We start from the raw sequence: 16124 nt of genomic DNA, 5'->3' as shown, positions 1-16124 counted from the left end.
AGGGCTGAGTGGAAAGAACTGGACAGAATGGTATGTGCTGTTCCCCCTCCTGGAACGCTGGGCCCCTCCCGCTGCAGGACTAAATCCCAGCCTCCTTCGGGGCCCTAATGTCTCTCAATCCCGTGTCCCACTACTGACCAACTGACAGCTCAACTGTTCTAGGTACAGGGTTCGTCTGCTCTGCACTACCCTCCAGCCAGGTCCTCTAATGCAGGTTGATCACCCAGTGATGATATCCTTGAGAACTGAGCCTGTGTCTTTTCCTTCTGGAATGCCCCCTTCCCAGCCTCATCTCCCCTAACCCCCACTGAGCACGCTGTCAGGCCCAGCGACCTGAATGAGTTGAATTGGCTAAGCACGCGGACAGCAATTCAGCCCTACTCTGAACCTGAAAGAAACTGGGCTTAAATCCAAAGGAAGCAGTCTGACACCAAGCGAGGGCTTTCATGAAAACAGAACACAAGGCAGCCTCAGCCACTTCTACCTCCTGAGAGGTGCTCTCAGCTGCACCCTCTTTAGGACTCTGGGTTCAACAGAAGAATCAAGGGAGGAAGGGAGGCATTTAAAAGCATCTCTTTTTACGGTGGGGGCGGGGGGGAGAATGGTGTTGTTCTAGAGAGGAAATGACCTCAGAAGATTCCTGATGGCTTTTAAGCCCTCTGAGCTGGAAAAGCCTTTTTCTCAGAGACTCAAGGATAATTTGCTTTCCCCACAGGACCTTGTTCAGGGAAATGTCCTGAAAGGATGACATTTAGAAGACGTCTAAAGACAAATTTCGGTGACTTCATGAATTGGCCACTGGTGTGTGCCTTGAGAATTTGGCCTTTGCCCTGAGGCCAAGGCCATTTAAAATGTTTCCACCAGAGCGGCAGACACAAGAGAACAGACTGTGCATGCTGGTTGAGAGCTGAGCTCTAGACTGGGAGTAGGAAGGGAGCCTGGGCCCACAGGGAAGGGTCACTGCTCACCCCAACCGGCCCCAGGGCCCACGCTCCCTACCAGGTCTCACGGCCAGCGTGGCAGCACAGCTGGCCTGCCCCAGCTCGTTGGTCGCAGTAGCTGTATAGCTCCCGGCGTCAGCTGCCCGGGCCTCCCGGAGCAGCAGGGTGTGCCGCTCACCCTCAGCCCGGATGAGAAGGTGGCCATCACTCCGCAGCACTGACCCATCCTTCTGCCAGGATACTGCAGGGAAGCAGCAAGGGTGACTGAGCCACCATAGCCCACAGGGGCCTCCTGGGACAAATCTCCCCCCCACCCCACATACTGCACACAGAACCCAAACAACTCCTCTCCCCATCCTGGGGAATTCGGAGGATTCCCCTCACTCACAGAAGCTCAGGACTGCCCTCCCCTCTCTCAGGAGATTCTGGGAAAGCCTAACACACACACACACATACGCGAGCGCGCACGCACAAGAGTCAGGCCAGCCCCATGGAGCAGGATAACCTCCCCCTTCCCCCACCCCTCCCTCTAAGGATTTGGGGGAGACTTTCCCCTCCATGTCTCAACCTTAGCTGGGCCCCTGGAACTCACCTTGGGGTTGGGGATTGGCGGTGACGATACACTTGAGCAGTACATCCGCTCCTGGAGCTACCACTGCATTCTGCAGGGGGATCTCAAACACGGGCGCCTCCAGGGGCTCTTCTCCAGCAGACACATAGGAGTCATCCGAAGACTCTGCCAGAGACACAAATGACAAAGTAAAGGGACATGGTCCCTTTGGAGATGTCTCAGGGGGAGAGGGAGCAATGGCAGCCCAAGTCTGGAAAGTCAAATCCAGAGAGAGGGGCTTCTAGAGGCTGGTGGTCAAAGGGTCTCTCTCTTGAATGTCCTGATACAGAGAAGAAAGGAAGACAAAAAGGGGTTCTCAAGCAAGACAGGGCAGCTGGGACTCTACATTAGTCTGGCTACTTCTCAACTTCAACCACAATTCGAGTGTTGGTTCTGAAGGCAGGCAGGGACACACTGTGTCTTTACACAAATCAGTCATCAGGAATAGGTCAGGCCCTGTGCAAGGCACTCTGAGGAGCACAGGATTTTACAAGCTTTCGTACAGACAGAATGAGCTAATAGCAACCCTAGACTTAAACAATAATAAGTGTCAGAGGGCAACATGTGGTATATTGTCAAATTAGTGATGCCGCCAGATTCAAAAGAAGAAGTGGCAGGTGGGTCTTGTAGCCATCTGAGAGGCCTCATGAAGATCAGCTTTGATTCTGTGCATTTACCAACAGTAACAAGCTCCATTTGGCACCAGAGATACAATAGAAAATAAGATGTGGTCCCTGCTTACAGGACACTTGTGCACACAGAGATCTCTCTGTGTATTTTTCAACTCTGATGTTCTATGAGCTAGATAAAGCGCAGTGTCAAAAGAGCACTGAAAATCCCAATTATGTTGTCTTCTAGCTACAAAACCTTGGGCAAATTAGATAACCTCTCTGCACCTCAGTTTTATTATCTGTAAGATGGAGCCGATAAATAATACCCAACATCTTCCAGAGCTGGCAAACAGATGAAACGAACACCCTTAAGTGTCCAGTTAACACAATGCCTGAGATATGGCTGTAGGTCTGAAATAATGGTGGCTAGTAGGACGATGGACAGGCCTTAATCACCTCTTAAGATTCTGAAGCAGTAATACATACATAAAAAATAATATAATTCTGCTAAAGAAAAATACAGGGTGGTAAGTGCAATGAAGGAGACACTGATAGGGTCTTCTTAGAGCAGCTGTAGAAGCATCTGGCCTGGGGAATCACGAGGGGGCGGGAGCAAGTGAAGAACAGCTTCCACCGCCTCACTCCAGGAGTGGGGCCCAAGCTGATGCTCAGGATGAACAGAGTTAGGGGAAGAGGCGTTTGGCTATTGGCCATCTCCCACGGGAAGACTGGGAGACAACACACAGACTGGCATGTGACCGCAGTCAGCTCAGCCATGCAGCGACTAGAGGGTGGAATCAGGGAGGCTGGGTCAGATCCTTTAATGGCCACAGATGAATCAAAAGATGGTGCCAGGATGGGGAGGGCAGATATGGGAGTTGGCTGGCCCAAAGCTTGCCTATAACAGGCACCTGACCGGCTCCCATCTCTTCCCCCGTGGAGGAGTGGGGTGTGGAGGAGCTCCTTAGATTTCTAACAGGGCCTCCCACCCCGGTTAGGTCCTTGACCCAACAGACTAGAAGGCCACTGGACGAGCATCTGGGCACTGGGTCTTTACTCACACCTCGCTCCATCCAGCCTCCATCAAAACACACACTCTGCCTCACCAAAAGGCAGGTTTTTGCACAGCAACCTTCATAGCCCTTCACTCAAACTTGACCTTGGATCCATGCCTTCCCTGGGAAACTGTACCCTTGCAACTGCCTACTAGCCTCCCTCTCCCCAAATACCCTCGCACCCAGGTCCCAGCACCTTCTCAGAGCTCCCGGAGGCCTTACCGAGCTCAGGCGATGTGGGCCGGGCCCTGCGACCTCTTCCCTGGCTGCGGGCCCCTCTGCGGTCCCAGGACCCCCAGGGACCGTCCTCCTCCAGCCCTCTGCGCAGCCTCTTCTCGGCCTCAGGCCCCGCCCTGTTCTTCTCCAAGGTCTGGGGCACTTCAGCCCCCTCCTGGCCCGGCGTGGCCCAGGGCAGGAAGCGCACGGCTTGGGCCGGGGGCTCCCTCTTCCTACCCGTGGGTGCTTTTGTCCTGGCCTCAGGAGGATCGGCTGGGGCAGGGGCCGGCACCGGGTTCCGGCTCTCCTGAATGGCTCTGCCCCGGGTCAGCGGGAACTGGTCCCGGCGCCTAACCTCCTGCTGCGGGCCTTCTCCCGACTCTGTCCTGCCTGCCGGCCCGCGGCTCCGAGGCCTCCCCGGCTCCTCCCCGAGCCTCCCTGCGACGCTCGGAGAGGGCGGCTGGGCGGCGGCGGGGCTCACGGCCCGCGGGGTCTTGGGGCTGGAGGGCCGAGAGAAGAGCGGGGGCTCGCCAGGCTCTCGAGGGGACGGGGCACGTTGCAGCGTGGCGCGCAGTGACTCGTGTGAGCGCACCAGCTCCTCCCGGGACGTGGAGCGGCGAATGCGGCCCAGCTCCTGGGCGAAGCGAAGCTCGAGGTCAGAGGCCGGGCTCCGCTGCCGCGTGCGCTCGTCCAGCGAGGCAGCCTTCTGCTGGAACAGGCGGCGTCGCTCCGCCACGCTGCCCGCCGGCGCCCGCAGCTCCTCCTGCGAGGCCCCAGGAGAGCCCCACGGTGCATCGCCCGGGGACTTCGGCTGCTCCAGGGAGCGGGCCTTGCGCAGGGGCACCCACGGCCGAAGGGGCGCTGGCGGGGAGTCGCTGCGCTCCAGGCTGCGCCGTCGTTCCTCGAAGAACTGCAGCTTGTCTAGGATGCGGGAGCTGGCGCGCACTAGCCGCGGCGAGCGGCCCAGCGCTGACAATCGGCCCGAGGCCTCGCTCAGTGGTGTCTGGGGCCGGGACTCGGCGGTGCCCACTAGCGAGGGTCCCGACGACTTGACCTTCTTCCCTCGCTTCTCATCGGCGATGGTATCTTCGGGCAGCACCAGCTCCTGAGTACGCCGGTGGGGCGACGTGGGAGTAGCCGGGGGCTGAGCGCTGGGCCCCGGCGGGGGCCGCTTACCAACCCGAGGAGACGGTGGGGGCAGCAGCGCAGATTTGGAGGGAGGAGGTAGGGTCGGGCGACGTGGGGCTTCGCTGGCCAGCTGAGGCTGAAAGTCGGGCTCCTCCCTGTGCAATCCGCTCTGAGGGACGCTGCTGAGAATCGAGACGAAGAGGAGTCGAAGATTCAGTGGGCCTCCCCTCCTAGAACTTCAGCTGGTGACAGGAGTTGGGCGGTGGGCATGCTGGGAAGGCTTGGGGGTGACATGGGCTAGACCTCTGCCCCCACCCCCCAAAGAGGAAAACACAGCCAGAGCAGGTGCTGGGGAGAGGCGGCGGCTCTGGCACCAGAAGACTGGGCTAGTGGCTGGGTCCAGGTACAGACTCAGCCCCAGAGGCTCTGGCCAGCCTCCTCCCCCCAGCCCCAGAAGCTGAGAAACAGCAGAAACAGAACTGAGCGGTGAGAGAGAAAAGAATGAGGCTTAGGACCAAAAGGATGAAGTGGTGAGGGAAGGCGGAAGGGTTGGATGGGGAGGGGCCCTCTCAGGAATGCAGCCTCCCACTCATTCCTGCCCCCAGCTGGCCCCCACAGCCCTGCCCATCCTCAGCAGGGCATACTCCCTTCACGGCAGCCTTCCAAGCCTTCTTTCTGGGAGCGATGTCCCATCCCTGAGGTTACCTAGCACGAACTCAGACCTGAGTCCCTCACCACAGCTGATAGGACACAGCAGGTGGTAGCTGAGGTCCCTGGGGTGGGAGACTAGGACACCCAGATTCCCATTCCCTTTGATCAATCTGCCCCCAGTCCAAGCCTTTGACTTTGTCCTGCCCCTGGGAAAGTTACCTGAGTCCTTGGAACTTCCCCAAGAAGCACAGAAGCTCCCCAAAGGGGTATGCTCAGAAATAACTCAGCTCAGAAATAACTACTGCGTGGGCCTGATTCGGGAGTGCGGGAGAAGAGGAGGTGGGAAGGAGCTGGTCAGCCCAGAGTACTCATATCACCTACAGAGATCTGAGGCCCAACAGTTGGGCCTCAGTTTCCCCCATCTGGACCCTTATGGTGGGTTTGATGGTGGGCACATCAAACGTAAAGATTAGCAAGAAAAGGCATCTCATAGCAAGATGTCAGTATCATACCCGACACATTAGAGAGAGCTTAATAAAAAGTTACGAAATGGTTCATTGAGTATCAACTGTGTATCAGTCATGGACTAAATGCTTTAAAAGCAATCATCTCATCCTCAACAATCCTTCGAGGTAGGAAATGTTATTAGGTCCATTTAGAGATGAAGAAACTGAGGCTTAAAGAGGTAAAATGCCTTACCGGGGTGAAACAGCTTAGGAAATGGTGCTAGGATTGAAACCCAGGGAGTCTGACTCCTGAGCCCTTGTTCCCTCCAAAATGTCTGGGATTCTGGGGGCACAGAAAGGAGGAAAAATAGGGTACTGGCCAAAAGCAGACGTTCTAGGGGTACCTGAGTGTAAGGATGTTTTAGACTACCTGGGTCAGTCACCCCCACTGCAGACCCCACCTCTGACTGGGGTTGGTGGCAGGAACATAGCAACCCCTAGTACCCTGAGGGAGTGGAACCTCAGCCAGCCACCCGCGGGGAGGCAAAGGGGAGGCAAAGTCTTCTCTGGGGGAGGGACAGCAGAGTCCCTGAGGAACGGCCACTGGGAACTGGGTGAGGCATAGAGAGAAATTGGGGACAGCAGAGGAGGCCTCTTATCGGCAGTTTCAAGCTCTAGGCCAGCCTCTGTACCACAGACATCACTAAGGAAATGGGTTCCTCTGAAGTTGCCATAGCAACTCCAGGCTCTGGCTGAGGCCTGGCAAAGACAGGCAGGCAGGGAAGGAAAAGGCAAGTCCAGGGCACCGGAGCACCTGGTTAATGCCAACCAGATAAAGCAAGGGAGCCTCTCCTGCCCCTGCCCAGACCTCTCCCCTGCCCCCCACTAGCCTCTCCAACCACCCTCAAATAAGCCTCCTCACACCAGGCCCCTTTCTTCTCCTCCAAGATGGTATTTTCCCCACACACCCACACCCGTCACAAATCAGGCCCCCTCTCAGCTCCCCAAATGCCCCCCCAATATCTCTATCTCAGCCACTCCCTCTCTTCTACCATAGCACTCCTCCTGCCATGTGGGTCCCCAAACTTCCAAAATGCTCCGATACCTCACTCCCGACAATTCTCCTCATCCCCCTACCAGGACAACCTTCAACCCCACCCTCGGCGTCTCCCACAAGATTGGCACAGCCCCCATCACTCCAAGCCCTTCTGCCTCCACCCCAGCCCCTCTCCATCCCTCCCTGCCCACTCCCTACACCTCCTCCACACCCCATATCCTCCTGCTTTCCCAGGCCCCTGGCCCCATCTGCCCCCTGACCACCTCGCTCTCTTCTCTCTCCTGGTTTCGCTCTCGCTCCCTGGCTCGCGCCTGCTCTCCCGGGAGCTGCCGTGGTTCTGTTCCTCCCAGAAAAAGGCCCACATGGGAACAGGAATGTGCAGAGAGATGGAAAGGCAGCAGCTGCTGAGACAGCAGGCACGGAGGGGGCCCCCGAGGGGGGGGGATCCTGAGGACAACTGGAACCTGAATGGTTGAGGCAGGAGAGGGCCCCTGGGAAAGTGGAGATCTTGGAGGAGATGAGAAAGGGACAGAGGGGTCTATGAAACCATGGAGATGGCGTGGTGCGCCAGGACAGTGGGAGTGGGAGGGTGTGGGTGTTGAGGGCACAGGAGGAGGATGGAGCAGTGTGGGAAGATAGAGTGAGTAGCTGGGACGAGGAGTGGAAGCAATGGGGGATGGAGAAGTGCACAGAGGGATGGATGGTGCCCTGGAGATGGGGGTGGAGGCTGATGGAGCGGTGAACGGCAGGGCAGGGCAGGACAGCATGGTGAGGTGGGACAGTGCAGGCCTATGTGAGGCCATTACTTACACGTGGATCGAGAGCGCCCGTCCTCTGTACAGACTGAATGCACTGCCATACAGGTCACTGGCCACCGAAAGGCTATCCTCTGACCCCCAGCTTGCGCCCACCAGATTAGCTCGAGAGGCCCGTACCAGCGGCTCCACCCCCAGGTGCCGTGGCCCGGCCCCGGCTGCCTGTGCTTGCCTTGGGCTGCCTGGGAGGCGGCTGGTGCCACCCCTGCTGCCCGCTTCCTGCTCCAGGACCGTCTGCCCGCTGCCCCACCAGCTCACTTGCTCCTCTGAGGTGCCTGTCATGGAGGTCGGGGGTGTGTCCAGGGAGGTGCCGACCAGGGTGTCAGAGCCTCCTAGAGAAAGGAGCACGGTGAAACCCAGGTGACTCTCATGGGAGGCCTCCCTGCCTCTTCTTTGATCACCCCAGAGAGCTCACCCGTGGGGGTACTGAAGGTCCCATCATCCCGAAGCTCCAGGCGCTGGGTCCCCTGCACATCGCTGATGTCATCCTCACCAATCTCCGAGTCTGGAGAAAGAGGGGTCTGTGTGGGCCGGGCCCTCCTCCCTCTACTCCAACTCTTTCCCCATATCACCTCCTGCCTCCCCTGCAGCAGGCTCCATCTTCCCACTGTAGGGCTTCTGGCATCTCTCTTCTCCTCTCTTTTGCTCCCCACATCCCCCTGCCCATTCTGGGCTGCTCAGGGTAACCCCCCGCCCCCATGCCATCCCTCTGGCTCCATCTCTGGGCCCCTGGCTACTCACCCTCGTCCCCTCGGTAGTATCCTCAACTACCTACTGTCCCCCTCTCAGCCACTTAATGGATTACTAGGGCCTCAGCTCCTGTCTCTCCTCCTCTGTCAGTGATAGCTTAACTTCCCATGCACCCCCCAAAACAACAATGTCCTAGATTCCAAGGCTCTAAATTCTGGGATCCAGTACCCCAGGAACAAGGGGAAGTCACCTCAGAGTCGTATTGTCAGGGCACTTGACCAACTGCAGGGCCAGCCTGTCCTCCACCCCAAACCAGCTGGAATACATCGGGGTGCAGCTGAGGCAGGGTGAGGAGAGGCCTGGTTGGGCAGGGAAGAAGGGAGAGTGAAGGGCTAGGGGCAGGAGCCAGTTTCCTACCGTAACTTTGCTTTCTGCAGGAGCGGAAAACTTCGCTTCCATAGGAGCAGCAGGAGAGAGACATGGACAGACTGTTATCAGAGTGTTCGTGGGGTAGGGCATGGTGGGCAGGCAGCACAGAGGGGGTACAAGGATATCTAGTGCCCAGAGATGCCCTGTGGGGATGGGGCAGGGGAAGGAGACACCTGAGATGGGCAAAGCATCTCTCGTTCTTAGCTGCCCGCAGGCTCCCACTGGGCCCAGGCTGGGGAGCCCATGTGCTTTGGCTGGTTATTCCAACTACCCCAGTTATTCTGTACTCTTGGCACTTTTACTGGTGTGCTCACTGGCCACACACACTCGTACACACAAACACACATGCCTGCTGTGAGTGTTCTGCATTGTGCTTTGACCCCTTCTTGCAAACCACCCCTGCAATCTGTTCTGCATCATGATGGAACAGGCACCCTCGTCCCCATCCCTCTCTTCAACTACTGAATGGTCCTCAAAATTGCCCAGTGGTTAGGCTAGGAGTGAAGTTTCCTGGGCATATTTTTACTTTCTCAGATTCTATCACGTTCTGTGCCTCAGTTTCTCTATGAGGGCCATGACAAGCAGGAGCCATGTCCCGGTGGCCAGAGCATGGTGATGAGTTCATCTCCATTTGGCCCCATGTCTGGAGAATAGTGAGCCCACAGTGGGGTGTATAGTGAGCCCCCACTCCCTTTGCTAGGTCCTTTCTCAGCTTTAGGGCACAGGGAGCCTTCTTGGGTAGGTGGGTGAGTATGGGCGCATGTTGGGGGATCCCACATCTCATGGGCTGTCTTCAGGGCCTGGGTGCCTCATGAAGGGACATGGACCAAGAGGAGGAGTGGGCATGGGATAGAGCTGGGAGCCCATGGTCCACGCACCATGGGTGAGGCGGCCAAAGGCCCGGCGGGAGTGGCCGGTTTTCTGAAAGAGAAAAACCAGAATGAGCTGTTGAGGGGAAGGCTTGCTCCTGACATCCCTATACCTCCTGGCCAAACATCTGTGTTGAACAGAAATTCATTCCAGGGGCCAGCAGGAGGGGGAGATGAGAGTGGGAGGGAGGCAGACAGAAACCCAGGGTGACCAGCTTCCCCCACAGGGAATGTCTCCTCTCTTCCTTGCCTATCAGCCTTCCCAGCTAAAGCTCTGGGGAGGATCAGGGGAGGAAGGGAGAGAGAACAGCAAGGCTGTGGGTCCAACGCTAGGACTCCTAATGGGCTAGGACTTGAGGACTTGAGCGACACCCCCAGAGATAGAGGCTAGGAGACAAGATAGGGGGCTGATTGACGTGCAGGAAGAGATGAGGGGGGGTGCTTAGATGACTGGGAGATGGAGGGACGAGAACACAGATTCCTGCTGGGAGGAAGGCAGATACCTAGGATAGGTGTCGAGGGGACGAGGAGGGTGACGTGGGGCAGAGGGCAAGACCCCCCAAAGGGCTAAAGCCTTAAGAATGCAGGAGGGAGGCCCGGGTAGCGGAGGACAGGGCAGGGCTTGGGGAATTTATTGAGCTCAGCGCAGATCCCTGCGCCCGGCTTTCAGGAGCTCCGGAAGATGGAAGGCTCCAGAGTGGGGAGCTGAGGACAGCCGGGAGCGGGCCAGGGTCCGGGTTGGCCAGAGGCGAGAGGAAACGAGGTGGCCAAGAAGCCATTGGGCGCTCCACGCCAAAGACCGCGGGGACCTTCCTGGGTGGTCGCGGAGACTGCGTCCAATGGGGGGGACTCTGCCCTTCCGCATGAGGAAGGGTGGGGGGTGGAGGTGGGCTGCGCACTCAGATCGCAGATGGGGAACCCCCCGGAGAGTGCCCAGCTCGTGGCCCCCGCCGCCAGGGTGGGGCAGGCGCGGCTCCAGCGCCCCCTCCCCCGGGCCCAGCCGCGGTGACCCGCCCTCCCTCCGGGGCGCCCAGCCCTTCCTGCCCCCTCCCGGAGCCGCCCGCCCCCGGAGCCCTCACCTGGAAACGCTTCTTCACCCACAGCTTCTTCATGGCGGGGGAGGGGGCCGGGCGGGCGGCCGGGCGAGGAGGGGACGGGCGGGGGCGGGGCGGAGTCGGAGGCGGGGCCGGGGGCGATCCGGGGAGCGGGCGGGAGCCGGCGCGGGTGGCGGAAGAAGCCTCAGGGCCGCGGGAGCCCTGGCAGGCGGAAGGTGGCGGCGGCGGCGGCGCCCAGAGCCTGCCCCTCCTCCTCCAGCTGGCACCCCACCTGGCGCCCCTTCCCTGTCCTGCTCTCCTGCGTCCCCTGGGGCAGCTATCACCTGCCTCCCCGCACCCCAACCTCGCATCTGCCTCCTAGGCCCTGGGCACATGGAGAAACTGAGGCACAGAAGGGGGTGCAGTGGTCCTATGAGAGAGAGCCACTCTCTCATTGGCAGTCCAATGCGACCTCCACACCATCCCCTCCCTCTTCCCGTGGATCGGCTCTGGAAGGTCAGCCGCATCTCGACTTGCACACTCCGCAAACATGCGCACATGGGCCTTGTGCCAGGCGGTACCCAACTCGCCGTACCACTCCGCAGGCCACAGCGCCGAGTGGGGCAGCCTGTCGTACATAAGGCAAGGGTCCTCGTGAATGGGGGCTACGTGCTGTGAAAACCCCCAGGCTTCTCAGGAAAGCCAGAGAGGGCACTAGAGTTTCTCAGTGGTAGGTACTCTGTCCCTGCAGTATGGGGCCTGCTGGCGTGGCAGACGCCTGAACCTGCAGACACACACACACACACACACACACACACACACACAGACACAGACACACACACACACACACACACACACACACACACACAAGCTAAGGTGCTCAGAGGTACTCCTATTATTCACAATTAGGACTGACCTTCTCACTCACAGATGAGCAAAGTCACTAAACTTTGTCCTCTTCCCACTCAGCACTATGCACACTTTGCCTACACAAAACTCTACACCTCCCCACCCAAATAATCATTATAACTAAGTTTCTTAAGCATGTACTAAGTACCAGGCACTTTATAAACGTTACCTCATTAAAAACTGCGCGAGCTTGAAACCCTTCTGAGCATTTACTGTTTCCATTTAACTGACAAACGACTAAGGTTCAGAGAAGTCTTATCACTTAGCTGAAGGCACACAGTTGTGTGTCACCATATGCCCCTAGATCCAAATTCCCATCCCAGCATACATATGCAGTGCCAATCCTGGTTTCTGAGATGTGACTACTAAGTCTTTATTATTGACACCCAGTCCATGCTTAGTACTGAGCATTGTGTTAAGCTCCTTATGTGAATAAACTCCTTTAATCCTCACAACAAGGGGGAGAGACTGAGGCACAGAGAGGTTACTTGCCCAAGGTCACACAGCCAGTAATTGGGAGAGCCGGGATTCTAACCCAGGTACCATGACTGAGTTATCGACCACTATGCCACAAAGCCTCACATGCTGATTGGTCAGTGGGTTCCTAAACTTTATTTCTTGAAAGCATGGGTCCAAAATAAATACAGAGCCAACTGATGAGTTTTATTCATCCTGCACAATATTTTAGGGGAGGCAAGCATGCTTAAGTTCAGCTGCTGACAATAGCATCGTGCCCATTATCAGGTTCAACGTTCAGGCTCCTGAAGTTATATGAATTTGTGGCCCCTTCAAGTTTAAGGTTACATCTCATACACTCTAGGTACACGCAGGCAGTCCTGTCTCCTAGACCCCTGGAGGCAAACGTTGCATGTACAGACACATGCACAGGAACATGCCCTGAGACAGTGCGTATGTGTGTCCGTGTCAGTTCCAGCGTGTTCCCTGCCCACCTCCAAACACGCCCACACAGATAGGGGAGCTGAGTGAAGAGAAGGGGTAACTTGAGCCCCTGTTCCCCAGGAGAATCCAAGGGGCTGGCACATTCCGTAGCAAAAATAACCAATGGGCAGCGGGTGTGAGTGACGGGACAGCTGGGCCGAGGACAGGCCCGCGGGATTCTGTGTTCCTTCTGTGGGCCTGCGCTGCTCACCTCCACAAGGCTGCCTGGGGCATGCTCACTGGGTGGGCCCCAGATTGCCCCATGTTTCCACATGGCTATGCTGCTGTGCCCTGCTGCCATTTCCCCAAACCCAGACTTCTCCTTTCTGCACTGCCAGCATTTCCCTTTCCAGAGAAAACCCAGGTCATCATGTCATGCTCGATCTCTCATGCTGACTCCCCTCTGAGCCAGGTACACCTACTCCCCTCCTCTTGGCCCCCTCTCTTTCCTGCCTACATTCAATTTCTCCCTTCCCTCCTCTTGCTTACCCTGCTCTGTATGTATGACATACTATATAATGTTTTCTTATTTATGATGTTTATTGCATGTTGTCTCACTAGAATGTAATCTTTAGGAGGACAGGAATTTTCATCTTTACCCGCTCCCCTCACTCATGTAACCCAAGCACCGAGAACTGTGACTGGCACACAGTAGGCACTCGATAAACATAGGAGCGGGTGGCAGAGCTGGGGATGGAGAAGTTGGGGGGCGTGGAGATGGGCATAGTAAATCTTCCTGGAGCAGCTCATTCATCCAGCCTTCCTCCTTTCTCTGTCCTGATCCAGACCTTTTCCAAGAAATGGCTGGAAGAGTGACCATCTCGCATTCCACTCGGGATTTTCCTGGGAGGACATGCCTTGCTTCAGGAAAGTTCTGTGTGGGCTTTGGCTTATTTCTGCTCTTCTCTTTCTTTCCTCCCAGAGCTCCTCACTCCTCCCACTCTAGCCCCTCCTCCTTTCCCGATTAGGACTTGGCATGAATGGATGGTGTCACTCTACATACTCATTCCCAGCTCTATACTGGCCTCCTGGTTTTTCATCCAGACTTCCGAATTCCAGGTGAAAAAGATGATTACTGCAACATACACCTCAACGCAAGTTCTGGTGTATTCCTCACCTTTCCCTTGTCTAAACTGGCCCTCTCTCCCTATCCACAGCTTCTCCTCTCCATGCTTTCAAGTTCCCTGCATGGTTCACTACTATCTGTTGATCTTGGGCCCTTCCGATGAACACCAGAGTCTTCCAGACCCTGGCTATGAAATTTCTAACTAACGTGGTGAGAGTCGTCAGTTTGCACTCTCTCGGGGCTGTGCCCTATCCTTACTCCTTGCCCCTTCCCCTCCAGCCACATGCACAGAGCTCCTCAGCCCATGCCAGTGGGAGCCTGATGTTTTCAAAGAGAAGAATGCCTGCCTCTCTTGGAGACTGGACCAGAAGATGGCTTTGGGGATATTGGCGGAAGGATGGTTACGATGGCAGGTCCTTGCCTTAGTCTTCCCACACTTCCCTTTCTGAGGACAGGCAAAGGGGACCTAGACCCAGAGACCTGACTTTCACACCTGGCTCTGCCACCTCACTAGCCATGTGACCTTGGGTCACAAAGCCCAGTTTTCTTATATATATAACATTATAATAGTAACCTGGGGCTCTGGCGATTAAATAATGAAATGAGATAGGGTGCTTTATACATGTTAAGGATTCTACAAGTATCCTGGATTTCTGCCATCTTCACTGTCTATTCTTTCCTCTTTTCTATACCCTAAATCCCACCTTCCTTTTTCCTATCTTGCAAACTCTCCAGCCTACAGCCAGCTTGTCTTCTCAAGGTCCCAGCCTCCCCAAGCCATGCCAAGATCCCTCCATCTTTGAGCTAACATCTTGGGCTTCAGGAGTGCCAGGAACCTTAGCATCACCCCTTGCCTAGCCAGACAGCTGTCCCAGCCAGAAAACAGCCTCATTCACTCCGCAGCCAGATCCTGGCTGGGCTTCCTCGAGAACCCTGAAGTCCTCCTGCCATTGATCCCAACCAAGAAAGTTTTCCGAAAGTCTGAGCAATGCTGAGCTGCTTGCCCAGCCTCTGACCAGGACTTGTCATTGGGCAGGGACTGGTGGCGGGGCGGGCAATAGGAGGAAGAAGAAGCCAGACCGGTCAGTCCTTCAACATCACCAAAGCAAAGCCCTTCCCTCCCCCAAATCATGTGGGAGGGATGTAGTAGTTAAGTATGTTGTTCTTTGCAATGCGACAGACAGAGGCTTCCATCCCTGCTCTGCCACCTTCTATCTGTACAAGAGGACATGCCATTTAATCCCTCTGCACCTCAGTTTCCCCAGGGTTGCTGCAGGACTTAAATGATGTGTCAAAGGATATGATAGCATATTGCCTGTCACACAGTAACATAGTAGCTATTCAGACTATTATAAATTACTACTAAGAATTATTACCAATTAATAATAATTATGAGACTGCTCTTGGGGGAAAGATTTCACTGGTGGGAAAAAGTTCTCAAATGTGACTTGCCAAAGCCCAACCCTCTTCCTATTTTAACATGATTATCAAAAGGCCCCGAGCCCAGTGGCACAGCATCCTTTCTTTACTCACATACTGTTCCACGAGAGCAGCCTGGAGACTGTCCCTGGCCTCAGTCTAGGTACATCCAGCCTGGGCTCAGCTCTGCTGGCCATGCCACCCAGATTACAGGGGGGCTGAGGAGACAGCCCTACTGGAGGAGCTCGAGTACCCTGTCACTCTCCCTGCTTTGGGGGTTCAGGGCAGGCTCAGAGGCTCTTATCTCCAGGCCTGGGCTACTCTCTTTGCAATGGATGGCTCCCCCTCCCCTTCTCCCTTCTTCCTCCAGAACTCCTCGAGAACTAAAAAGCTTCCAGAGCTGAAACCAGGAGGACTGGGTGCTTAAATCTGGGGCAGCCATAACAAGCTGGATGTCTTTGGGCAGATCTCCCTCCTCTGTGGACCACAGTATTCTCACCTGTACAAAGCATCGGGAGCTGGGGTTCTCTGTGGTCCCTTCAAATCTAAGCAAATCTCGTGACCACCATGCTCCTCAGCGCTTCCTCTTCCTTCCCTAATATCTCCCCCCGCCCCAGTTGTATTCTCATCTGTCTATCTATTATGCCCTTTGATTTATGTTCTGTTTTCGGCCCTATTTAGGGACCAGAGCTAAGATCCCCAAGAAGTCTGATCCTTCCCCAGCTCAGAGGTCTACCAGGATGGGCCCCATCTTCTGACTCCGGCTGGGAAAACCTCTACCTGGCCAAGTACAGAGCCAACCAAGAGAAGCCAGCCTTTGACCTCTGCTCCAGGCTTGGCCACAGGGACTCCGAGGAATCATTTCTTTGAAGACTATCGGAGGGTGGGCAGGGTGGGGCTAGGGAAAGAGAAGATGCTGACAAAAGGAGACTGAGCCCCTGCTCCCTTTCCTGACTCGCTGCACCTTAAAGCCTTCTTTCCCCTCCAGCTTCATCCCTATGCCTCCTCCTGAGCCAACACCACCCAGCTGGGGCAAGAATTTCCTTATGAAAATGCCCAAGACACACTCAATGACCCCCCAATCTCTTTGCCATTTCCCCTAACGGCAGCCCATTTCCTCAGAATTCTGATTCTCAAGGCTCAGTCAGCCTGAGACTCTGCCTTAGGCCTAGAGAAGAACTGGCTGGCTTATGGGCTGAGGAGGTCAAAAAGGAAGCCCAAACAGGGACTCAAAGAGAA

General features: G+C 56.2%; 1 protein-coding gene across 1 annotated transcript in view; it reads right to left on the bottom strand.

Moving 5' to 3' along the window:
• LOC120587690 (striated muscle preferentially expressed protein kinase-like) overlaps positions 1-10674 on the bottom strand; it is a 47734-nt gene extending 37060 nt beyond the window's left edge. The window contains 8 exon segments of the mRNA XM_039844858.1: positions 1000-1182; positions 1534-1677; positions 3440-4743; positions 7526-7862; positions 7946-8035; positions 8638-8667; positions 9528-9570; positions 10598-10674. Of these exon segments, the coding sequence (XP_039700792.1) occupies positions 1000-1182; positions 1534-1677; positions 3440-4743; positions 7526-7862; positions 7946-8035; positions 8638-8667; positions 9528-9570; positions 10598-10630 (2164 nt within the window). The 5' untranslated portion in view covers positions 10631-10674.
• Positions 10675-16124: the final 5450 nt, after the last annotated feature.

This window comes from Pteropus medius, unplaced genomic scaffold, assembly GCF_902729225.1.
Source record: "Pteropus medius unplaced genomic scaffold, Ma_sr-lr_union100, whole genome shotgun sequence".
NCBI classification, from domain to species: Eukaryota; Metazoa; Chordata; class Mammalia; order Chiroptera; family Pteropodidae; genus Pteropus; species Pteropus medius.
This window is presented reverse-complemented; position numbering and strand designations above follow the sequence as displayed.